The sequence below is a fragment of the Chamaea fasciata genome, unplaced genomic scaffold, assembly GCF_029207755.1.
Source record: "Chamaea fasciata isolate MVZ Bird 193981 ecotype frontalis unplaced genomic scaffold, bChaFas1.0.hap1 SCAF_5, whole genome shotgun sequence".
In the NCBI taxonomy this organism is placed as follows: domain Eukaryota; kingdom Metazoa; phylum Chordata; class Aves; order Passeriformes; family Sylviidae; genus Chamaea; species Chamaea fasciata.
This window is the reverse complement of record NW_027094090.1, coordinates 47193265-47218379: the sequence shown is the minus strand read 5'-3', so window position 1 is coordinate 47218379 and position 25115 is coordinate 47193265. Positions and strand designations below refer to the sequence as shown.

The 25115-nt window shown below is 40.4% G+C and overlaps 1 protein-coding gene across 1 annotated transcript; it reads left to right on the top strand.

Moving 5' to 3' along the window:
- SLC5A8 (solute carrier family 5 member 8) lies at positions 1–25115 on the top strand. The gene is made up of 15 exons (XM_066183463.1): positions 1–345; positions 2428–2493; positions 6405–6456; positions 7968–8035; positions 8897–9051; positions 10466–10606; positions 14144–14273; positions 15466–15554; positions 16878–16990; positions 18278–18345; positions 18637–18723; positions 19755–19948; positions 21137–21240; positions 22968–23053; positions 24509–25115. Exons 1-15 carry the CDS (start codon positions 13–15, stop codon positions 24638–24640), a joined length of 1818 nt encoding a protein of 605 aa, XP_066039560.1. The 5' UTR covers positions 1–12; the 3' UTR covers positions 24641–25115.

The window sequence follows — 25115 nt, the reverse complement described above, 5'->3', positions numbered from 1 at the left end:
TCCTCCGGTAGAATGGCGCACTTCACCGTTTGGGACTATGTGGTCTTTGCGGCCATGCTGCTCATCTCAGCCATCATTGGCATCTACTATGCCTTCGTGGGAGGAGGACAGACGACATCAAAGGACTTCCTCATGGCAGGCCGCAGCATGACTGCCCTCCCGGTTGCTCTCTCCCTCACGGCCAGCTTCATGTCAGCCGTCACGGTGCTGGGCACCCCTGCTGAGATCTACCGCTATGGTGCCATCTTCTGCATCTTTGCCATCACTTACGCCCTGGTGGTGCTGTGCAGTGCTGAGATCTTCCTGCCCGTCTTCTACAAGCTGGGCATTACCAGCACCTATGAGGTAAGGTGGAGTGCAAAGAATTTTTCCCCAGCTTTAGGGAGCTGAGGGGGCTTCTCATGCCTACTTTCTACATGTCTGCCCTCCATCTTCTCTTCTCACAAGTTCCCCGCACTCTGTCCTTTGTCACCTCACTCCTGAGGGCAGGCTGCAACCTTCTCTGTCCCCAAGTCTGCCCACGCTTTCTCTGCAGACTGGTGATGTTCAACCCTTCTGCCTTAGCTGAGGAGCAGTGTGTCATACCAGATTTGTTTCCTCATGCCAGATATGCAGTTCAGTAGGTGGATTAATCCTAGTGCGGCTTGGATTGTGACATGTCATTAATCATCTGTAATTAATATACCAAACCAGAGCACAAAAGCATCTACTATAAGAACCAGACTTCTTTTATCACATCACACTCCTTCCAGGTTGGTTTCTAATCTTAGGTGCAACCACAAAAGTCTCCATTTGTCAGAGTATGTATTTGTGCTGTTCCTAGAGGTTTTGAAGACATCCCTTGTCACCTGAGGCTGTTTACAGTACTGAATACCTTCTCCATCATGATTATAGAAGGAAGTCAGCAAATGCTGTGTCTGTGAAAGTTTTCATGCTTCTGCTGAAGTAAGGCTTAGCTGGTCTTCAGCCTGGCCTGTAAGTTAAAGCTATAGCCATCAGCATAGAGACAGCTGGGTAGTGGGATAATCACAGGTCAAGTCTGACAGTTTTGGGGTGGGGAAGCATCTGGTCAGTGCTTTCTTCTGATTCAGAATGTCTGTGCAACCTGTTTATCTTCCTGCATGGAAATAGTTCCTAGCTGCAGATTTGGAAGCAAACTGCTCTTGCAGAGGACTTTGGGAAGGGAGCATCAGTGCAGGTGAAAGTCCTTGACTGACTACTCTGATCTTTAACATTTTATTACACTGAACAGAGGCATTGTAGCACTAGAGGCTGCAAACAAGATTTTTGTTGGTAGATTTAGATAAGAATTCACCAACAGAAATCTCTGGTGTCTTCCAGAGTATTTTAATCTACTAATCTTTGGACTGTCATGATGATACTTAAATAAGACTCTTAAATAAAAGCTTATGATCATGACTGGAAATTCACTGATTATCTTGGTGTTGAATCATCATGTAATGATGTAATGCAGTAATGCTCCTATAAAAGATACATCTATTTGTGGACAGATTTCAGTTTTTTTAACAACCTTTTGTGTCTGTCCAGGGGTTCAAGACTGTTTCCTTGTGTGGACATGCTTACAGATCCCATTTTAAATGCTCAGTTCGTGAGTGAACCCTTTGAAGTGCTTCAGTGTTTATCTGTGTTGATTGAACTGATTTGTCAGGCAAACGAGATTTCTTTTGTACAACCACACACCAAGAGGGCTTTTAGGACAGGTAGTGGTAAGAAATCTGCTCTACAGCACAACAGACTCATGTAGAGGTTGTGCTGTTCCAGGCTTGATAGAAAAGTGAGGGTTCCTGTTTCACAAAAGGCAAAATTTTGACTTACCAGTAGAATATAGCAGGCTGCCTTGGGCAGTGCAGAAGGTGAGTTTAACACGGGGAGAAGCTGCTGACCACTGAAAATCTTTTGCCATCTCTCGCAGCAGTTCAGATGGACACACATAGTGCCGGAGTTTCCAAACTGACAAATAGCCACAATGTTTTTTTTCTCTCTGATTTCACGAAACTAGTGGGTTCTATTTTTTTGGCTGCTATGTCATTGTCAGCTTTCAGGTTTCCCTGTGTAGAGTCAAGAGTTGGACTTGATGGTTCTTGTGTATCTTTGTCCTTTTGAACTCAGCATATTCAGTGATTCTGTGATAGTATGTCCTAGTTTTTTCTGTAGACTCTGTTGTATAGTGACTAGCTTATGTCTGCTTCACTTGTTTGTGTGTTATTACCCAGTGGTGAGGTCTGTAAAGAAATATCAAACCAAGTTGAAAGAGATATCAAATGAGGGGACTCTAGGAATTCTGGCCATTCATGAAAAGGTAAAAACTATTCTCTGCTCTTTCTGTGTTGCTCATCACTTCGTTCTAGTTCTATCAATAGTGCCAAATTTCAATATAAGCATTTGTTTTTTCTTCTTTTTTTTCAGTATTTAGAACTTCGATTTAATAGATATCTACGCCTCTGTGGAACGGTCCTTTTCATAATACAAACGGCAAGTAAACTCCAAAGCTGTTCTATGGTCCTCAGGGCCACCAGAATTATTTGGTTGAATGTAACTGGCTGTTTCCTCTGAGCAGCTGATGAGACTACTACAGTGCCTGGGTGGCTGGGAGCAGGAGAAACAAAACTCCTTCTGCTCCGCAGCAGTGAAGTGGGGAGCGGGTGCTGGGCTGTCTGCCTCCTGTTTCTCTGTGGGCACTGTTGTATACCCGGAGCAGTCACTTGACATCAGCACCATGCCAAGAGACGAGCAACCCTTCACTACAGGATAGCAGTGTGAAGAGCAGTCATTCTCTTGCCTGCTGGAGAAACCCACAATGAGTTCAAAATGTAAATGTGCGCCAATTATCTGCAGTGGCAGTTGTCTTCCTCTGGTGTGTGGATTCCTGGAGTCTGACTAATTCTTAAGGGTCAGTGAGAGGTGACAAAACAGGCTGTCAGGAGCGGTCATTTACTTACTGGACAAGGGTTTGCACCACCACCACTGGAAAAACCTTAGGTGTCTGCAAACTGAGAAGTAGAAAATTACTGCCCTGGGGAATCTTAAACTAAAGCAATATCTGAAATTATTGTTGGTATAGTTTGCTGTATCTGGGCCTTTCAAAGAGTCGGTACGGCACCACAGCTTTTAAATGTCAGTGAGCAAATGTCAAATGCACCAGAACAAAAATGTGTTCTTTTCATGATTTTGAAGTGGACTTTTAGGGTAATTCAAAGTAAGAATGACTATGTAATCAGAAAGCTTTTTAAGTTACGTACTTGTTTTTTGTCCGTTTTTGTATTTTTAAGGCACACCAGAAGTTACAGGGCAATCACACTTACACTAGTAAGATGGTTCCCAATGTAGTGCTCATTACTTACTTGAGCAGTTCTGCCTAGCTGGTTTTTACAGATACACAAGCTCATGGGAAAAGTAGAGTGCTGGCATGTGTGAAACCTGACACTCTTTCGCCAGCACATATGAAGACATGTAAGACAAGACAAGTTGTGTAAGTTGGAAGAGCTAAACAAAATCTTTGCTTGCAAAGATGAGAAAAATAATTCTATGCAACTTAAATATGTGCTCAAGGAAATTAACCAAAGAGCTGTATGTGGCTTTCTCTGCCAAACACTTACAATTTAACCTGAATAAATTAAATAGTAGCGAGGGAAGAAAACCTTCCAAGATTTTAATGGTGCAATTTTAACTCTTCTATGAATATTAATACTTAAGGTAAAGAAAATGATATAAAATAATAGAACTGAAAAAATCTTACTGAAGGCATGGAAAGATTGTATCAATCCTATTTAAATTGAAACAAAAATGCGATCATAGTTGTGACATATTTTGATTTCTTATGGTTCAAAGCTTCTGGCACGTATTTTCTGTGTGGGAGAAAGCCACAAGTTCTCATGCTGAATCCCTTGAATTAACAGGCTTGAAGAAGTACGAGTTTGATTGATGGACTATTGGAAGGAAAAAGAATTAGCTTGATGATTGCGTCCAAAGCATTGCAGTCAACAGCTAAATATTCCAATGGAAACCAGTAATAAGTGTTGTATGTACTGGAACCAATGCTGTTTAAAACCTTCATTAATGACATAGATAGTGAGAATGAGTTCACCCTCAGCAAGTTTTTTGTGGATGACACCACACTCAGTGATGCAGCTGATTCGCTAAGGGGAAAGGACACCATCCAGAGGGACTTTGACAGACTTGAGGAGTGGCCCCATAAAGTTCAACAGACCCATGTGAGAGGCCCTGCACATGGATTGCAGCAATCACAGATGTCAGTATAGACTGAAGGAGGAACTGGTTGGGAGCAGCCTTGCGGAGGAGAACTTTGAGGTACTGGTGGGTGAAAAAATTGACATGAGCCAGAAAGTCTGGTCACAGCCCAGAAAGCCAGTTCTATCCTTCACCAAAAGAAGTGTGGCTAGCAGGTTAAGGGGGACGATTCTCTTTGTCCACTCCACTCTTGTGTGACCCCACCTGAAGTACTGCATCTAGCTGTGAGGTCCCCAGCACAAGAAAGACATGGACCTCTTGGAGAGCGTCCAGAGAATGACCACAAAAATGATCTTGGGGATGGATCACCTCTCCTGTGAAGAAAGGCTGAGAAAGTTGGGATTAATTGTTAAGCTTGGAGAAGAGAAGGCTGTGGGGAGACCTTATTACAGCCTTTCAAAGGGGGCTTATGAGAAAGGTGGAGAGACTTTTTACCAAGGCCTGTAGTGACGGGACAAGGGATAATAGTTTTAAACTAGAAGAAGGTAGATTTCAAGTCAATATAAAGAAGAATTTATTTGCAGCAAGGATAGTGGGATACTGAACCAGGTAGCCTGAAGAAGTGCAATGGCCCATCTCTGGAAGTGTTCAAAGTCGGACTGGCTGGGGGTCTGAGAAGTTTGATCTAGTGAAAGGTGTGCTTGTCCATGGCAGGGGTGTTGGACTAGATGTTCTTTCAAGGGCCATTCCCACTCAAACCATTCTATGATTCTATGTTCCAGCAGTACATGCTGACAGTCACTGTGTGGACAGCAAGTCAAACATTGACTGGGCTAGACAGGTGTCAGGAGCTGGCTGTGAAGTGATGCAGGTAGTTCTGAGGAGATACCAGGGACTAGTCAGGACCGGCAGCTTTCTTGTTTTTCATGTACAGCTATATATGAAAATCTAGAGAGGACTCATGGCACTGAGAGAAACAAGCATGCACACACAGTGGCAGGGAGTAGCACATAGGTAGGAATAACTATTTCCCCAATGACTCCTCTATCTTTTCTGGCATGTGCTTTTAGCAGATGTGCAGGAGGGGATCAGGGCAATTAGCTTAGGCCAGGTGAAGCAGCTTCTCCATACTAATTTCCTAATACAGCTAGAGAACTGCTCACTCCCTTTACCTCTTGGCTCTGTCCCTACTGTAGCCACTGACCATGTAGTAGAGCTCCAACTTGGGGACTGGTTTTTGCTCAAAAGCCATGGCAAGTAATTCAGTAGTTAGCAATTCTGCACTAGTTTGCCACCTGTGCCTAGGGTGGACACTTGCAGGAGGGGCAGAAGATGGCTGATTCCTGTATCATATCTGATTCTGCTGTTTTTCCATGCCCAAATCCCAAACCTGTAAATCAAAAAGTCATAAGAGTCCAGCCATGGAAAACTGATGCGCGGCAGCTCACAACTGAGTGGTGAATGCTATGCTTTGAATCAAGACCACTGACCTTCACAGAAGTCATCACCATGTTGGAAGCTATATTCTCCTGATCCATGTCACAGGTGAACTTGTGGCAGTAATAACAATGACGAAAGAGCAAACTGGATTTTAAACCATACACAAAGAAATTGAGGATATCAGTGTATGAATCCCACTGTGCCCACAAAGGTAGATGGAGTAGCCCCTTGATTTGTCTGTATCTTTACTGTGGTTGAAAATACAATCATGTATGTCTTCGTTTACAGGCTGAAAGTTATAATTCCTTGTAACGCTATCCATAATGACTAACAAATGTCATATTTTGTGTTCTTACTCACATGAATTATAGCTGTATACTGAAAGGCATATTGATCTCAAGACTGAAAAAATGACAGTAATAGATTCCTTGACAAACCATGTGTAAACCTCATTAGCTTCCTTTTGCTCTTGTTTCCTTTGCAGTTTTAAAGGACTTGAATAAATTAATTATAAAAGCCAGGAGAAGATTAAGATAGAATTTATTTTTAAGAGTCCCTGGTATTTAAGAACACTAGGCTGTGAGAGTGCTGAGCTTAATAGCCTCAGACATTTGTCTTCTAATTGGAATTACTTGTCAACAGTTACAAATTTAGGAAATATTAACTACATAGATGCTTGAAAAGAAATCATCTCAGAAAGTAACCATCTTTCCCGGAATTTACATTTATTTTGATCTTTTTTTTTCCTGCTCTAGACTTTATACACTGGTATTGTCATTTATGCTCCAGCTTTAGCACTAAATCAAGGTAAGATGAGTATACTGCAACAGTTCCTCTACTGATATGATTTATTCTGCGTATAGTATTGGTATGGTGGGGATTTTTTGGTAATGCAACACCTAAAAATATAGCTCAGGGCTTGACTGTGAAGTCTTTTAATGGGAACTCTGTAATCCTAGTCCTTTAATCCCTGCCTGTAAGGAATTACAGAACAGATTTATGGGAATACTGGCTCTCATTTACTCTACCTCTGATGCAATATCTGTGGATAATAGCTTATTCAGAAAAGTTGAGAGGACTTAAGTAAGTTTTGAAGGCAATGCAGGCACTAAAGACAAGTTTAATTCTTCTGGATAAGTGCTAATCTTCAAGATGAGAGCAATGCAAAAGTTCTGTAAATATGATTTTGGGCTGCCTGGAACTGTTTAATGTGGTCTATCGTTTTTCCAGGAAAACCAAATCAACAGCCAAAAGACTGTTAACTTAAGATGTTTATTGTGATATTTATAAAGTTAAATAATTGCATTTTCTACTTCACAATGACTCTTTGATTTGAAAATGAGTTATATTCATTTCTAAAAGGGCAAAAGCTTTTCCATGGAGCCAAATTAAACTTTTAATCTGACAGAATTAATTTGTTCATTTGGCAAGAAAAGGGAATAACAAAATGCAAAAAAAAAAAAAAAAAAAATCATTTTGGCTAGAATCAATCATTTTGGCTAGAATCAAGTCACAGTTTTTCTTCTTATTGAATGTTTTTGTTTGCTCTGTTCATTGAATGAAAAAGAAGAAAAAACCCTACACTCTCTGTACTGGTTTCCTCCAGTGTATAAGTCCCTCAGGTTTTGTGATTTTGGTATTTGTATTTGCCTTGCAAACACATGCTAAACCAAGCTATGACTTAGCTGGCTCCTAATTAGAATAACTTATATTTTTCACTAGTTTGTTTCAGTGTTTCTCATTAGCCTGAGCTCTCTGTCAGGGAGCCCCCTGATACCCTGCCTGGCAGCAGGTGAGCATTCTAAGCTGGGGCAGTGACAGCCTGTGTGTCACCACAGCACAGCACAGTGTTGTATAGCAGAAATGTATGATCCTTAAGAGAAGGAAGAATAAAATAAGGGCTTTTACTCTGACACATTTCTTCCAGACAATGCTTGAAAAACCTTATCTCTGTGGAGAGTCCCCATACTGTTTACTTGCTTTAATCCTCGCCTAAGGGCTCGGTAGCAAATACACAGGTGTTTCTAGGAAGGACATGTATTTTAAAACTTTCCTGGGTTGGGACATATTGGATGTGTTACTTGGCAGCTTCCTACATCCTGAAATAAATCTCAACTTTTTAGCAGTTTTCAAATCTGTAACAACTGTTTCAGTTTTGGAGCTGGTTAGGGTGAATCCCATAGTTTAGACACACTAATCTTTTAATTGCCATTTAGACCTTCTACTTTTGCATTTAATTGATTTCTAGCTTACAATTGACCTTCAGTGTTTTGTCCCCAGTGCCTCTTTCACACTGGTGCTATTTTCCTCTCTTTCAGTCACTGGCTTCGACTTGTGGGGCGCAGTGGTGGCGACTGGCGTGGTCTGCACATTCTACTGCACACTGGTACGTGGGTCCTTCAGTTGAGAAAAAATCTGTTCCTGTCACCACTCACATCACATATGGAATTCATTGAAAAGTAGCCTAATAATCAGGTTACTCTGTGGAATCACATTTTATAGGTGTAGCCACCAGACCATATTTATCCAGGGACCTCTCTGAATGCATAGGCAGCTATACAGCTGCAATATTTTTTGTTATGATACACTCAAACTTCTGTTTTTGCTGAAAGAATAGCAAAATAGGTAAATTTCCCTTTCTAAAAATCCTCCTGTGATTTTTCTTCTGATCTAGTAGGGTTTTGCTGTGCAATTTGTCAAACACTTCAATGCAACTGTAACAGTCTTGTGTGTTATTGAATAGGGCCACTGAAAATAGCATGCCACAGGAACAGATTGGTCTTTAATTTAGTGTTAATTGACCAAGTGTCTAGAAATGATGAAACAGAACCTGAGTGACAAATTTATTTTCATATGGTGGATTAAATAATGTTTATTTTTCTTCAGATGATTGGTATACCTTCTGGAGTTAGTGGTCCCATATATAAGTAAGATGAACACTGTCTGAAAATTTATCTTTTGATACAAACTTCTGAGTCAGGTTATGTGGCGAAGGAAGTACTGGATTAAACGATGTGTATGGCCAATGTAAATCCCCATTAACTTCAAAAAAGGGCCAGGATGTCCTGAGTAGGTTCCAGAATACAATTCCTAATGACATCAGTACAGAATTAGTTCCATTAAAGATGAAGATGAAATTCATCTATTATGGATAATACAGATGGAATTGTTTCTGTGAGTTGAATGTGAGTGCAAAGCAGGAGTGCTGATGCCTTGTTGTACCTGATAAGTGCTGTTCCTCTTGCAGGGTGGTCTGAAGGCAGTGGTGTGGACAGATGTTTTCCAGGTTGGAATCATGGTTGCTGGATTTTCATCTGTGATTATACGAGCTGTGGTGGTTCAGGAGGGAATTGGACGCATTGTAAATGATTCCTACCATGGAGGAAGATTAAACTTCTGGGAGTGAGTTTGTACTTGCAGAGGATGTGCCTCTCTATTCCTACAAATAGAGCTCATGTGACTAACTGTGAAATTAAGCTGCTACTGAAGGAGGAAGAAGGCAGAAGTTGTGACCCAGTTTCTGTATATTTTTAAACAAGCTTAGCTAGTTTGAGGGATATGTTTTAGGTTTTACACCATGCAAAATCCTGGAAAGAGAAAAACTTTTTACTTTGTCAAGAAGGTGTTTTAAGGATACATTTGGGAGTCCACTGAAACAGAACAGTCAATAGGAGACCACATTTGTATTTATAATTACAATTTGCCAAGAGCTGTTTTGGCATTTCAGCGACTAGACCAAAACAAATGGGAAAATAATAGTTTTTACTGAATCTGAAAAAGGGAATTGTTTTTTTTTTTTTTTTCCTGAAAGAAAAAACAGAAGTAGTTTTAATAGTATTTTACCTGCCATTATTGGAAGTAATCATAGCCTAAAAATATCACTTCACAAGTTCAAGAATATTGAGTCTGACAATGCTGAATCAAAGACCATTTCAAGTAAAAAAGTTATTGTACCTTTGGTGAATACAAGATTCTTCTGTGAACCTTCACCAAGTGCTATTAGTGAAAATTTAGTATGACCAATATTGCAATTTGTCCTTTGTCTATCAGCTCACAGTATTAATCAGGTTGTTCTGTAAAATTCTTCAGCAAATTCTTCAGTAAGTAATTAATCTTACTGATTAATAAGGGTATTTTTTTCTTCTTATGAACAACAATTTATTTCAATCTGTTTGGCTCTTTTGCAGTGGTTGTACTGCACTGATTCTTCTCCCAGTCAGACAGTTCACAGACGGAAAAAGAAAAGGGATAAAGGATGAATTGGTGAAATAATACTACAACGTTCACTGAGATAAATATAATTTATTGCTATATTTAAATTTGATTTAAGCATAATAATTTTTAAATTATGGCCATCTAAAATCTGCTGTTTACTTAAAGCTAAACCAGCAAAATGTTTTATAGAGTCTCTGTCCACAAAGGCTGGGATTGTAAACACACCTTTATACTGGTGTTAGACTGATGTCCCTCTAGATAAGCAGGCACGTTACACTTTTTACTGCAGCATCATTTCATCACAACCATCACAGGCATCATACAGCTTTACATAAGACTGTAGTTTATCGGCAAATAAAGCTTCACCTTTGGACAGTTCAGAGTATTTCATTGGCTCAGGATATCAGCTCTCAGTTTTAAAATTTGCTTTCTGTGACTTCACGTAAAGTTAGAGTAACTTAATGTTCAAAATCTGGCCGAATTAAGAAAGTTTGTATTGGAACAAGCATGGAGAAATTATTTCTTCTAAGCATTAAAGTCTTAACCTATTAAGAAGACTTTCATGTTCTGAATTTGTTTTCTCTTTATCCTCTCATTGTAGCTTTGATCCGAATCCTTTGCAAAGGCACACCTTCTGGACGATTGTTATAGGTGGGACTTTCACGTGGACTGGTATATACGGGGTTAACCAGTCTCAAGTCCAGAGATACATTGCATGCAAAAGCAGATTCCATGCAAAATTGTAAGTCTGTCTGCAGTTACTGTCTGAATTTAGCAGTGGCTGTTATTTATAAGAGAGATTTTTTTTTTTAAAGGAATGTGGGGGTATTTTGTCTGTATAAATTATATTTATAAAAGCCAACAACTTTTGCCTTCTGTTTTGTGGACCAGGTAGAAGAAAATTGGCATAATAAATACTGGTATATGAGTTAACATGGGATTGCTGTACAATTGGACTTTGTGCCTGAATGTTTCACTGTGCCAATATTCTCATATAGAAATAGCTGCATTAAGTTTATGTGCAACTTAAAAACCAAATATTATAGTACATATGCTGAAGTCATATCAAGACAGTATCTTGAATTGCTGCTCTACTAAACCTAAATCATTGTGTAGGGATTTTGCATGAATAAAGACTAAACAATTTTTCCATAACAATGAATATAGGTGTGAGGAAATGCAGAAATTACTTATTCAGTGATAAAATAATGTATTTTTTGTTCATAATAATCATGATATATTTTTAAGGAATTAACTGTGGAAACTGGCAGAGGGTTATGTTTTCCTTGAATGTAAATATTTCTGATGGGCCTTTACTCCAGAATGGAGTATATTTACTAGCTCTATTATCTTTTCTTTATCTTTAGTATCAATCCATTAGCTCACGGCTCAGGATTTAAGAATTACTAGTGATCTCATGAAGTTCATTTATAGAAGAAATATAGAAGCACACATCATAACCATAGTCCCTATACATTCTGTCATTCTATGGTACAGTGACAGAGAAGAAGCTTTATGAGGGCTTTCACTTCATAAAGCTAGCAAAATACCACAAAATCGTGCACCATTTACAACTGAAATATTTTGCTTATATCAGTAAAGAAAATCTGCTTTTCAGCCATTTGTGCTGCAGACAGGAATGAGTTGATGCTCATTATCAGGCACATCTCCAGCATTCCCTGCCACATCTCCAACATACCAGATTGCTTCTCCGCTGTCTCTGGCATGTGGCTGAGTTCTAGGTTCTCAGCACTGCAGAGGCTGAAGGCACATCCCACAACTCCCTGGAATGATTGCTGATGGGAGAACAGACACATACATTGCACCAGATTTGTGTGGCAGTCAGGCTGTTCTTCCCAGTACCTGCCCAACTTAGAGCTGTGCCCCTCTCTTGTGCCCTCCCTACCCTCTTTGAGAGCAGAGATGCCTCCAGTGTCTCAGAATCAGAGTTTGACCAAAGGGAATCTGACCCCATGTCAGCCTCAGGGTAGGTTTTTTGAGCTGTTGCAGCACTTTGGCCAGGGCTGGAAGCTGTCTGGTTCTGAAGGGGGTTGGATGGAATTTAGGCTCTCATATTAATGGTTGCAGAGCTTTAATCAGTAGAGCCCCGTCATGCTGGCATGGGTGGTTGGACCCCATGGCATTTTGCTTGTGTCTCACTTGTGCAAGATATTTCCTCTGCATGGAGAAATCATTTTGCGTAATCATTGCAGCTTGTCACAACTACAAACACTGCTATTCTGTGGTGACTATCTAGTTTACATTCAGATGCAATTAAACACATCTGACAGATCATGTTGTTAGCCTGTATCTCTTATTGTCATTTAATCTGTACATGGAAGTGCAAAATGTCATCAGGTCAAAGTAATAGAGATTTTTACCCCCATGCCATTTATTGTAAAGCTTTTTCAGTGACAGCACAGTAACACATTAGAACTCAGAAAATAATTCCTTCACAGATCCCAACTTACAGATTTTGGGAAAGCCTTTAACAGTGGTGTAGGAACAGGAATTTTCTCAGGCTTTGGGAAAGGATTTCACTCCGTTCAAAAAACACCAGTAGTTAGGAGCACGTTCTGTCATCTTCAAACAATCACAAGGCAAATTAAGCATAATGCTTATATCTGAATGTTATGAGGCACTCAGAGCAGGAAAGCTAAACTGTCAGAAAAATATGGGCTACTAACGCATTTTCCGCTACTTTCCTTTCAAGGTCATCAGCTGGCATATTTCAGTGCTAACTTCTCAGAGCCAGACTGAAACGAACAATTGCAAATAAGCTTTCTGCAGTCAAAGTGCCTACTTCACCCAAACTCCACCCCATGTTACTCATGCAGAATTAATGGAAACGCCTCCCTCCAACCGTGCTACAATTATTGTTCTCCAGTGCTTAGTCATAGGGTGTACCATGAGCTGGGATGTAAATCAGAAGGAAAAAAACCAGCTCTCTGTCAAACACTGACACAATTTAAAAACAAGGATTGCTTAAAAACAAGACAATTTATTTTGCTTCTATGTGTTTCTCTTGACTTTCTAATCTTCACTACAGGCTCTAGGCTAGTTCTTCATTTACATCAGTTCAAAAGAGTTGGATCGATTTTACTCATTGGTTATATTTTGTGCTAAATCAGTTTCTGGATATTTTATATCAACATAGATTATGCCAGTGCAGGAACAGCTTGTGCTAAGTGGATGCAAGACATCCAATCAATATGTAAGCATCTAAGAGAAGAGGACTGCTTCATTTTTACTAAATTAGAGGGAAATTTAAAGTGCTATTGGTTTTGCGTTTAGACCATCCCTAATTGCAAATACAAGACAAAAATGCAGAGTTCCTCTTACTATGTGTAAATCAGCTTTTATTTATATAGGTCTTTTTAAGAGTTTGCATTGTGCTTGCCAATAACCTTTCTGTTGGATAAAACTGATAGTTCAATTAATTAACCTACATTATGCCTTTCTGAAAATGTCCATTTCAATGTCTAACAAGGCTTATAAAGTTATGTTTACTTCTTCATTCATCCTGCTGGTCCTCTACAGAAATTCAAAGGCTGTTGCCCCTTGGGAACTGAAAGCACTAAAAGGCCTCCTGAAGCACTGCAAGCATGGATATATTTGCACAGAAACCGAATGTCCTCCCTGAGGAGGTCTTACAGATTGGCACAGGTCTGGGGTATGTGATCTGTTAGGAAGTTAAATCACTATCAGTGATACACAGATAACCAGGAGGCAACTGGTGGAAAGGAACACTGTTTTTCTGGGCCTTGCTCCCAGTGAGTATGTTTGCTTGTACTCACCACTGTAAGTGAGAAAAACTTTGTGACCCTGGAGATACCAAGAGTTTTGTGACCCAGGAGACATCAAGAGTTTAGAAACATTTGAGAGAACCAGAGACTTAGATGGAAAGCAAAAGCCCTCACTAAGCAAGGAGAACAATGTTGTTTTCACTGCCAGTAGAAGCTGCCTTTTGTGTGGCAAAGGCAGTATTAATGCCTGATGTAAACACATTTCTGGTCTCACCATTAGCTGAAGCTTACATCAGGACGTGGGGAGGTGATGGAGTTTCTGGATAATACCAGACGTGTCATTTGTACTTTTAGAAATGTGATCTCACTCAGGGGAAATGCTGGGAGTCATATAGTGACTCCCTTGCTGGCAGGCAGTCACTGGCCAGGGGGGTCTCCTGGCTGCAGGCATGGACGCTTCTTTGCTTGGCCCTGGCAGGATCTTTTGTGGGATGTTGATCTCTAACATGGTGTTTCCATGTGTGTTGGTGCAGGTCCCTCTACATCAACCTGGTGGGACTCTGGGCGATCCTGGTCTGTGCCACACTGTGTGGGCTGGCCCTCTACTCCATCTACAAAGACTGTGACCCATGGATGGACAACCAGGTGTCGGCACTTGATCAGGTAGGGCCTCCCAAGTTCTGGGGAAAGGTGGTGGAAAGGTATCCTTCCTCTGCAGCCATAGTAACCAGACAAAGGTAGTTCAAGAGTCAAGGGCTTGGAAATAGTGACATGCTGGAATCCTGTGTCAGGCTGAGACCACAGTGCAAGGGAATCACCTGGAGAAAGCAGCAGATCCATCCTTGGTGCTATTCAGTCCCTGCATTCCCCTGATATCCTGGAGCTGCAAGTCCCTCAGCACCTGGTAAGGTGACAAGCAGGGAGAGCTGCAATGTGGAGAGCACTCAGTCCACCCACCCCTGCAAATGTGTGGGGTTTTCACCCAAAATGGGTTTAGGGGTGCCAGCATCGCATGAAACTGCTTTGATGAGAAGCGAGCAGAAGAGAGCAGCAGTGCCCTTGAGCAGCAGCCCATAGACTGGCCAGAGCCAGGGCCCAAGGAAATCAACTAAGTTTTATTTGTATGTTTAAGCCTAAGATAATCACAGGCTCTGGATAATGCTTCAGTGGACGTGAGCTGGAAAGCCAGGACAAGAGCACCGACAACAGAGCACCTGAGGCAGGACCACTTGGTCTTTAAGAGTAGAGTAAAATAAGAACCAAGGTGGAAACCGGAAGGAAATTAAGTTCTTCCTGTCAGTCAGATTCATTTGGTGGAAGCTGGAAGCAAGATACTAAAAATATCAACTTGTCTCTGAAAAAAAAAATCGTTCACAGGAAAAAAAATCTTAAAATTCCTCTCTTTCCTGCACTCAGTTCTTGCAAACATCAAAAAATGGCACACAGTTTCCAATACGGAAATTGATCTCAGGTACCAATATCTGAGGTTGTATAAACCCCTTTTTGTCAAATCAACAGCAGAAAAAGCATCTCTGGCACCCAGCCTCCCCCAAAGGAGTGATGTACAGTACAGACCAGCTGCTGCTCAGTCCTAGCTTGCTCTACAATTGTCACTGGAAACCTAGGTCCTGACAGCATGACACCCCAGCTAGGTGTCTCAACAGACTTCTCTGTAGCTCTAGCAGACATTTTAGGATTGGTTTTCTTTGTAGAAAACCAACAAATAGAGCAAGATAAGACATTAAAAATTAGAAAAGCTGGACAGAATGCCAGTGAAAAGTCTGTGAAAAACAATACAGTGATAAAAAGGAAAAATAGGGCAAGATGGTAATACTTCTTAATCTGAATTTTTCAGCTAATGCCATACTTAGTGTTGGATATCCTGCACGATTTTCCAGGAGTACCGGGGCTTTTTGTGGCTAGTGCCTACAGTGGGACATTAAGGTAATTTAATAATTTGGAAACTACTACCTTTTTTCCCCCTTTTTTGTTGGAGGTAAAGTTGCATTTATACTAAAACTTTTGTACTTATTTCTTTGTCTAGTTAATTTTTCTTCTTTAAAAAAAACCACCATGACCTCTTTGATGATGCTGCTTAAAAATCCATAGTTTCCAGTATTTGGGTCCTAGGACTCAAAGCTATTTGGAGATCCCTACTAACAACATGAGGAAACAGCTAGCCACATGCAATGTAAAACGCTAAGCAATCCTTCTCTGTGCTTTTGAAACCCCTCTGCTATGGGAATTTTTGAGTATTACAAATGGGTGATTACACCAAATAGCTACAGTTGGGGAAATTTCCTATTGCTTATCTTTAATTTTCCAGTTTCAAACCTGCATAACTTCAAAGCCATGTGCCTTTCCTCACCCCTGATCTTTAGACACTTCTTTTCCAGCGTTCCTGGGCTTCCAGTTGTCTTAAATGAATTCCATCAAGCAACAACCACTGTGTATTTTTACTGTAGGAGACTGATACCCTTCTATCTTGTACTGGGGAGTGCTTTGTTTAGCTTTCTCAAGGAGTATCTTTAAGAAACATTGCCTGTCTCAAGGAAGACTCTGAACAATATTAAGCAGATAGAAATGAAGAAATTTACGAATGTGACTTCAGAATAATTTTTTTTATTCTGAATACTTGTAGCTACATAAATAGAGGGAACAGCCAAAATACTTGTTTCACATGCTGAAGAAAAGCTGGTGGCTTCCAAGAGCAAGGTACACGCAGACAAGGGATCACCTGGTTTGTGCCTTGGAAGTGCTGGTTTCTCTGATCCCACAGGGAGCCTACAGTAGTTTGGTGTGGACTAGATGCCTAATTTTTAGGTGACCATAATTAGATTATCTGAAACCTCCTCTGAGAGTGCATTAAAAGTAAACAGTGATGTGGGAATTTTACCTACCCAGATATATACTTTAGATCATTTGTGAAGGTATAATATATATCAGAGGTGTTTACAGCCTAGCTATATGTAATATCTATATTATATGTATATGTATATGATATTTCTATTCAGTTCTCCAGGCCCAGCCCGACTTTTCATCAGTATGTGCCTTGACTTCACCAAGGATAATTACTTTGAACAATTTTTCTAAGCTGTTAACTGCATTCTCTGGAATAATAAGTTATTTAAACCTATGCAGCATTTACATTAGTTTTCTGACACTATTCTAGACAGTGGCAGTTTCTCTATGTAACAGTAACCTACCTGTTAGCTATGATTTCAGTTTTTAAGATACAAAAAATTGTGTAAATCTTGCCTTCTTTAGTACGGTGTCCTCCAGCATCAATGCTCTGGCTGCTGTGACTGTTGAAGACCTCATTAAGCCCTACTTCAAATCTCTCTCTGAAAAGAAGCTGTCACGGATTTCCATGGGGATGAGTATGTCTGGAAAACATCTTTTCTGCTTTTGCTTTACAAAGTGAAGGTTTGATGGTGTATGTCAGGAGTAAGTAGTTCACACCAGTGGGACTATGTTGACGCAGTGTTTGGAGGAGACAAGATCAGCTGCATAGGTTTTACACAAATGGGGGACAAGTGAGTTTAAGAAAAAAAGGAAACCATCTTGTTTGATCTTTAATAAGGAAAGATGCACTGCATCTATGTTTAGTACTGATTCACAGTTCTGCAAAGCCAAATATCTCTGGCTTAAAAACCTGCTATTTTTCTTTCATCTGTCAAAAATGAGAAGCAAAGGAAGCTATCTTGAATGTTTTGAATTGATACATGAGTAATAGCACTGTGTCCCAAAAATATTCCAGAGAACAAGAAATTTCACATCTTCTCTGATGTCACTCTGTTTAGCTCCTCTGCTTAATGTAACTCAAAGAGAATCAGAACTAGACTGAGCAGATGGTTTAAATCTGTGAAGTGCAATTGCTATGTCTGCTACTTGTACTGTCTGTGACTAGCTGCAGGTGTAGTAAGAATGGAAAGTGTTTGTAGTAAGAATGAAAATATCTCAATGCCAACATGGTGTGCTAGCCTATACCAGGGAGCATGGCAGACTGGTGGGAGGGTAACAAGTGTTAAATATTTTCAAGTGAGAGAATGTGCTGGTTTCTTAAACATTTCAAACAATGCTTATGCCAAAATTGTCGTTTGTGGTATCATGAGTTGCCTGACATATCACAATGAATAGTGAGATTAGCCTCTTGCTAGAGCCGTGAAACTCACCAGGGCAGAGGTGGAAAAAAACAAGTAAGCCAGTGTTACAACTCCTGGAAAGAGACAGTAAGTCCAGGTGACCTGGGATGTTCTCTGTCACTGTGCCAGCTCGCAGTGAGCTGCCAGCATTTACTCTTTTGCTTCCTAGACTTTAGACTGAGAAGTGAAAATCATTCCCCCCAAATAAGGACAATGACACAGGAGCTGAGAAATATGAACAATAAGTGGGTTATTGCCACTATGACTATTCCATATGGCTGACATTTATTAACTAATCTTCAGTAACACACAGAAAAAGGATTTTGTCAAGTTTGCATGATTGCTTCTTAGAGTAAACAGAAGCCTGACCTTTTGGCCAATTCAGACTCTCTTAGAAAAACTCCAGAGGTTAGCACATTTATTTGGGTGATGTTGGGGCCATGCTGGGCTAGACAGAAACTTTTCCATTAGTGATTTTCAAACTTTTCAAGATTTATACATTATTCTGCCTATCACACACAGGCCTGTTTTATGGTGGAGTCTGCATTGCTATGGCTGCAGTGGCATCTCTTCTGGGAGCCTTGTTGCAGGTAGGTTTCAAGACAGCTTTTTCATGCCCATGTTGAATGACCCTGAATAAATTATGTAAGAAAATAATTGCTGAATACCATTATGAGATTAGTTTTTATGCTTTGTTGGGTACTGACGTGAAACCGCCCATGGCTCAGCCTGTGTTTTAAGCATCCAAATATCAAACCCTAGCAGCTGAGTACACACCACTTTAAAAAGTCTCATAATTTCTTTCTGAACATCTTCTTGTGACTTTGGAGGCTTTATCTTCCTTGCACAGCACCTGATAGCAGACTTTCTTCCTTCCTCAGGCAGCACTCAGCATTTTTGGCATGGTTGGTGGCCCCCTTTTAGGACTGTTTGCCTTGGGAATCCTCTGCTCCTTTGCTAATGGAATTGTAAGTAGAAATTTAAAGACCCGTTCATCCAAAATTTATTGATCATTTTGGGCATCTCCTTCCCCCTCTCCCACCAATAATTTGCTGTTGGGCAGCAAGGGAGATGTCTTTGGTACTTTCCATGAGGACATTTCCCCTTGCTCCCTTTCTTCCTTATCCCAAGGAAATGATAAACAGAGCTGTATAGGAACTTGAAATTCCATCCCATGAAGAGATGTACACATCTGAACAAGGGAAAATAATCTGAATAAAAATGAAAATTTGACCAGGATTTCTTAAAACCAGTTTTAGAAGCAGGGACAATGCATCTTGTGATGTAGCTGAACAACCAGTGGGCTCAGAGAATGCTGACCTGTCTGAGCAAAAGGGGGTCAGGCCAGGAAAATGGGGTCTCAGCACTTACAGACCAAATTGGGATATTCTCAGAGTGCTTCTGTATTGTAAAATTATGGTTTCCAGAGGAAAAACCTTTTCCATCAAAAAAGGATTTGACAAACTTTGTTAATATGGTCCATGGTTTAGTCTGGCAGGACTACTAAATAGTAATCCTGCTGGGTTTACTAATCACTGATCTTTACCTCTGTGCAGTTGCAAATTTTATATATATGCTAAAGTAAAAAAATAAAAAAAATTACAAGCTCTCAGCCAAAACCCGATTCACCTCTGATGTAGGAGTGACTTTTTTGCTAGAACATGTCACACAAGAAAATTGAAGAATTGCTTCCGTATTTGTTCAAGGAGCGCCTCAAATAAAGCAGGATTTTCCCATATACCTTGCAGGCCAAAATTATCCTTTGATTATAAAGACCTAGTGGCCAAATAAAAAGAGGTATGCTCAGGAGCTGTAAGAAAACATTCTATTTCCCCAAAGGGGAATGAAGTAAACTCCCCAGCACTTCCCAACTGTATATTTCATTTCTGCTATGGACACTACAGTTTAGATTATCTTGACTCTTTCTTACTCATCTAGTTGTTCTTTCAAATATCTTTTGCTTTTCATGTAAATCCAAATTTCACTTTTTATTTTGCAGGGGGCATTTGTGGGTCTTGTCAGTGGCTTCGTTATTTCACTTTGGGTTGGAATTGGATCTCAGATTTATCCTCCACTTCCAGAGAGGACCAAGCCACTCTATCTCTCAACTGCAGGTTGTAATATATCCTCAGGAAATTTAACATCAACAGAAATTCCATTAACAACGGTTTTCAGCACACCAGGTGCAGAAAGGTATATGATGAGTTCAAGTGCAGTAACAAAGCATGTATCTTTTTTTAAAGAAACACAAACATCTGCTGAGTATTTGGGTTACTACAACTATCCTTCTCTGGTTTATCTACCATACTGTTTGAGATGCAGCAGTTTTCTCTGATTTTTTTTTCCTATCAGACTGAAGTTTGTCTGAATTATCCCACAACAGAAGTCAAAGTGAATTTTCCTATTGATCTGAAAAGCTTCAGTTCAATATTTGAGTTCAAAGGCTTGGACGTGCCTTACTGTGGACCAGAGTTTTAAACAAAGATATAATTTATAGTTATTGGATTAACTTCCACAATCTGTCACATGAATTAGAGTAATTGGCAGTTAAAGGGCAAAATGCTAGTTAGCAGCTCTACCTACAGCAACTTGTCTGCCAGAATAGTTCTATTCAGTACTTTCAGAATGGGCACAATATAAGGGATTTCCTCTGCTCTGCAACTACCAAATATCTTACTCTGGATGATCACAATTAAGTTTAACATGAATGACAATATAGGGAACAGCAGGAACAGAAAGAAGTTGAAAAAACACATTTCTAGGGTTTCCAAATCCTTACACCTTAGAGCATTGTACAATCAAGAGATACCCTGACACACACCTGGGTGCCCAACATCCAGTTTCATCTACCACACCTCTTGCATGAGCCCTCCCAGTGTTGCTCCTGGCTGCCAGGAAGCACCTGTTGCAATAGAGCACGTAGTCAGGGAGAACAGAATGAGGTGTAAAGACAGTTGCTCTACTGTTTCTGGCTGTTTAGAGCTGCATGGAGTTGATTGGTTGGGTCCTTGTTGGGGTTTTTTGTGTCCCGTCCTTTAAATAACATCACCCTTGCTAAAGAAATTAATCTCTTCAACTGGATAACTGGAGTGTTCAGCTGTGGACTAGATTCATAGCAGAGACAGGACTGTCCTGTTTTACCTGCTCTGTCCCATGCATTGCCTCACTGTACTGACTAGCCTTGTCTCTTACAAAGGAACTTTTTCTCCAAATTTTGGAACAAATTTTCAGTGCACATATGATTGTATGGAGGTAGCTCAAGATTACCAGGTCGCTTGGTTCAGAAGTATCTCTGTATTTATACACTGTCTGGAAACAAACATTTTCAAGTTGTTTGCAACAGAAAATGAGAAGTTAACACTTTTCTCTGCTTTATTTCAGGCCTGCCCTGGCAGACAGCTGGTATTCCTTGTCTTATCTCTACTTCAGCACACTTGGGACACTTGTCACAGTAGTTGTGGGAATAATTATCAGCCTCTTAACAGGTACGGGTTTCAGAGCTGTGATTGAATGAGTCTCAGATCTCTTTCAAACTCAGATGTCCTGAGAGCCAGAGGAAGTTCCAGTAACCTATTGCAAACACTATGTAAAGGTTACCATCCTAAATTGAATTTCCTCCCCTCAGCACTGCTGCATCCCACTCCTGGTCTTTGCTCACAGCAAAAGTTACTACAGGTCTCTAAGGAGAAAGAAATTTCAGCATATTTTTAAAGCTAAGGGGCAAAAAAAGAAAAAAAGAAAAAAGACATCTGTCTTTCCTTTTTTATTAGATGCCTGCAGGGGCTGGAGGTTTAAGACTTGTCCCTGGACATGGCAACAACTCTGAGCAAGGATATACACCCATGCTTCTAGAGGACAAAATCAGTTTTACTTTGAGTGAGTTCAGAGCACTCATGGGCTGGTGTCTGCATCCATAGAGTGCCTGCTTTTGACCACATTCCTCAAGAACATGCCTAAGACCTGCAAATCCTCTGCATGAGTATTTTAGCTTCTTAGTTTCCTAGTACTTTTGTGCAAAGGGGAAAAGCAGCTTGCCATGGGTAAGCTTGTCATGGGTAAGAGTGGGGAGTTCAGTTCCAGCCCATGACCTCACTACTTTTCCATCCAGGTCAGATGCAAGCTACACTTGTCCTTCACCTCATGGAAGACAGAAACAGCTAAAAAAGCGGCTGTTCTCACAGCTTTACCCAGTATCCCCAGCCAGATTCATATAACAGCCATCATCTTTGAGGCTGTTAGATTTCAAATTTTTAGACTGATCCACAATGGCTCCAGGGCTATGAAACTCCAAACTCAGTAGACAAACTCACTTCCATTAACTTCCCTATGCCTTGCAACCCATAAGCACAAGTTACATTTATCTCATTTTCTTATCCTTCTCAGTTTTTTGAAGATTTGCTCCACACTTTCTTTCAAGCACATGCTCTTCTCATTGTTATAGTGATGCTTGAACCCAAATTTTGCTTTTTGCTAAGTAGGGATCAGGTTACCTATAGGCCAGGAAACAAAGCATGAAAACCAGACAACTCACTAAATCCGTATGAGAAATACTCAGCCCAAGAACAGAAGCACAAAAAGATTAACCCAGGTACAATGTCACCCTGCTTCTCATGGAGCAAGATTCCTTTTAAGCCTCAAGTGGCAAGCAGAGCTAATTCCTCGCACCTACATACATCTCTTTTGTTCCCCTCCCAAGAATAGCTAATCCATGCCTTAAAATGCCCAGACATTCCAGTAACCCTCATCCCTCCATCTTGGGGATGCCCTTAAACAATTCACTATAAAAATTGCTGTTGAGTTTGGAGACAGGAGTCTTGCTGACAGAGAGCTGAGAACTGGAGCTCAGGGTTCAGGGTAGCACATAGTGCCACAGCTCCTGGACTGGCAGAGTAGTCCTAGACATCATTGTATGCGATTCGTTCTTTTCTGGTGATTGCCAGATTCAATTTTTTTCCAAAATTGGAAATCGAAGGAGGATCTAAGAAACCGGGAAATAGCTAAGGCATTTCAAATAGACTTTGAGGGATCATTTTATATATTGAGAGGGGCAGGGTATACATCTTTGTAAAGAAATGATCCCTAAGGTCTGTCATTGCTTGACGGCTTTTGCTGCACGCCTGTCCTGCTTGCCTGGCTTGGTGCCCACAGCTGGGGTCTGACGCATTGTTTGCATGTGTAAAGCTGGCTGAATGAAACTTGGCCTGTTTTGTAGGAGGACTAAAGCAGAATACGGATCGTAAATTCCTGCTGACCAAGGAAGATTTCCTGTCCAACTTCTCACGGTCTGAAACTGAGCAAGTAAGTGTAATTGTGCATCTGTGATTTAAATCAATCTTTCCTCTTGGGGATGAAGGCAAACAAATTTCCTGGCTTACATTTTTCCAATCAGGATGAATAGCACCTGATGCTGCCTGATAGGACTATCTGCTTTAAGGCAGTAGCAGAGCACAAGGCAGGTGCGAGTAAGGCAGCCACCACAGGCAAGGAAGAAGTTTTGCCACAACTTAGCTTCAGTCAGCAACAGAGAAACAACTGAGTAAAGGGACAATTTTCTCCATGTTTCTTCTAAAATACTCCCTAACTGGCCTCTAGGAAGCTGCCCCAAGGCACACCTTAGACTCAGCAAAGCTTCCTTTGTGAGCATGTGTTCTCTAAGGTCTGATTTTTTTTGTAACTTGCTACTGTTTGGGAGAAAACATTTCTAGTCAGTGTACCTGTTTCCTAGCTCTCATCCTAAGAAAAAAGAAAAGGTGAAATATTATTGGGTAATATCATCCATTAGAAGGGAGAATACAGGGGGATTACTTTTTTAAAAAATATACTACACATAACTTTTCAATAAATATCGTCAGCTGAACATTCAAGCTCAGCTTTGTTCAGTAGTTCAGACAATAATCATATCTTTAAGATGGTCCAGCTTGCAAAATGTTTTTCCTCGATACTGACAACCCCTTCTAGAATGATCAGCTTCTGGATAAGAATACCAGTGAAAAAAAGGGATATTTTACCACACTACTGTAGTGCTGTTTGCCCGTGTCAGTACTCATTCACTGTCTTTAATGGGTCAACGTCTATTTCCCCTATCTGTGAATTTAATCCCTGAAGTCTTTTGAAAAAAACCAAAACAATCCACCATCCACATGGAAGCTAATGTCCACAGCCATACTTATTTTATGCCTGGAGTCAGAAACAAGTATCTATCTCTTATATGGGTAAGAGCTGAATAACAAGTGGTTGGCATCACAAATAATGCAGAAAGTTGATGAGATAAAATCAGGGCTAACTAAGCAACTTTCTGCACATGAAGAGCTCAATATCTCATTCTATTTAACAGAAATGCAACATCAAAGCAATGATGCATGTTAATCTGCTCTTCCTGTCGCAGATGGGGCAAGGATGAAGGGTTGGGAGTTAACAGCTCAAAGACCTGGTGGTGACATATCACTAGACATGAAAACAGTAATTAGAACTTTGCACACCCAAAACTACTTTAGACAATATGCAGGACAAGAACATTTTGTGTGACAAGAACATTTTACACAATTAGTACCTTACGCAATACAAAACTTTCCATGCCCCTAGAAAAATCCTATCTGCTGCAATGAAAAAGTATTTATGCTCTGTCAGCAACCAGAGTGCTTTCCTGCAAGGGACCCTGTATGTTAGGCCTGACTCTCCTGGCTAAAGACAGGCCAAAGAGAGGAAGACTCTTTCTTCTGTTTCACAGCATGGCTTTTGTCTTTTGTTTTTTAGCCAGAGAAAGTGGAAGTGTTGAACTGGAAGCCATTTACCATGGCAGACGAAGGAACTGACAACCTTGCCTTCAGCCACATTGAAATGGATGTTGCAAGTGACAAGAACAGAGTCAATGGTCTTCATATATGACACAAGACCATGTCAGCCCACGAGGACAGTTTTGTTCGTGTAAAGCACTGTTGACGTTCCTGTTCTGGGTCAGTTACCAGCTCTGCTGGGGTCATGGGCAGGCAACTGCTAAGCTTTCTGGCACTATTGCCTTTGCATGACCTTGACATTAGTCAAGAAAGGAATAATTTTTTTCTTGCACTTCCTCACTCTCTCATTCTGTTTCTTGTGACAGAGCCTAAAGCAATGTTTCTATGTGAAATATTTGCCTGATATTCTTGAGCTTCCTGGAAAATATCTGCTTTTAATCTCATTTCACCATCAGAGTTAATTTTCTATTTGGGAAGAGTACTGTTTGCCCAGACATGGCTGTTTTTCTGGCTTTTTTTTTTTATTTTTTTTTTCTTTAAAGGCATTGAAAGTATGAAGAGATTAGGGTGTGGGACCTTATCAGATTCCAAGAAACAGTAGGTCTTTTTTTTTGTATGGGAGGTGT

Bases quoted from the DNA above. Each gene is read 5' to 3' on its own strand.
- SLC5A8 (XM_066183463.1), top strand. From the start codon at position 13: ATGGCGCACTTCACCGTTTGGGACTATGTGGTCTTTGCGGCCATGCTG. The intron at 6,457-7,967 runs GTAAGATGAGTA...CCTCTCTTTCAG, and splicing joins AGCTTTAGCACTAAATCAAG to TCACTGGCTTCGACTTGTGG. The intron at 23,054-24,508 runs GTAAGTGTAATT...TTTGTTTTTTAG, and splicing joins CACGGTCTGAAACTGAGCAA to CCAGAGAAAGTGGAAGTGTT.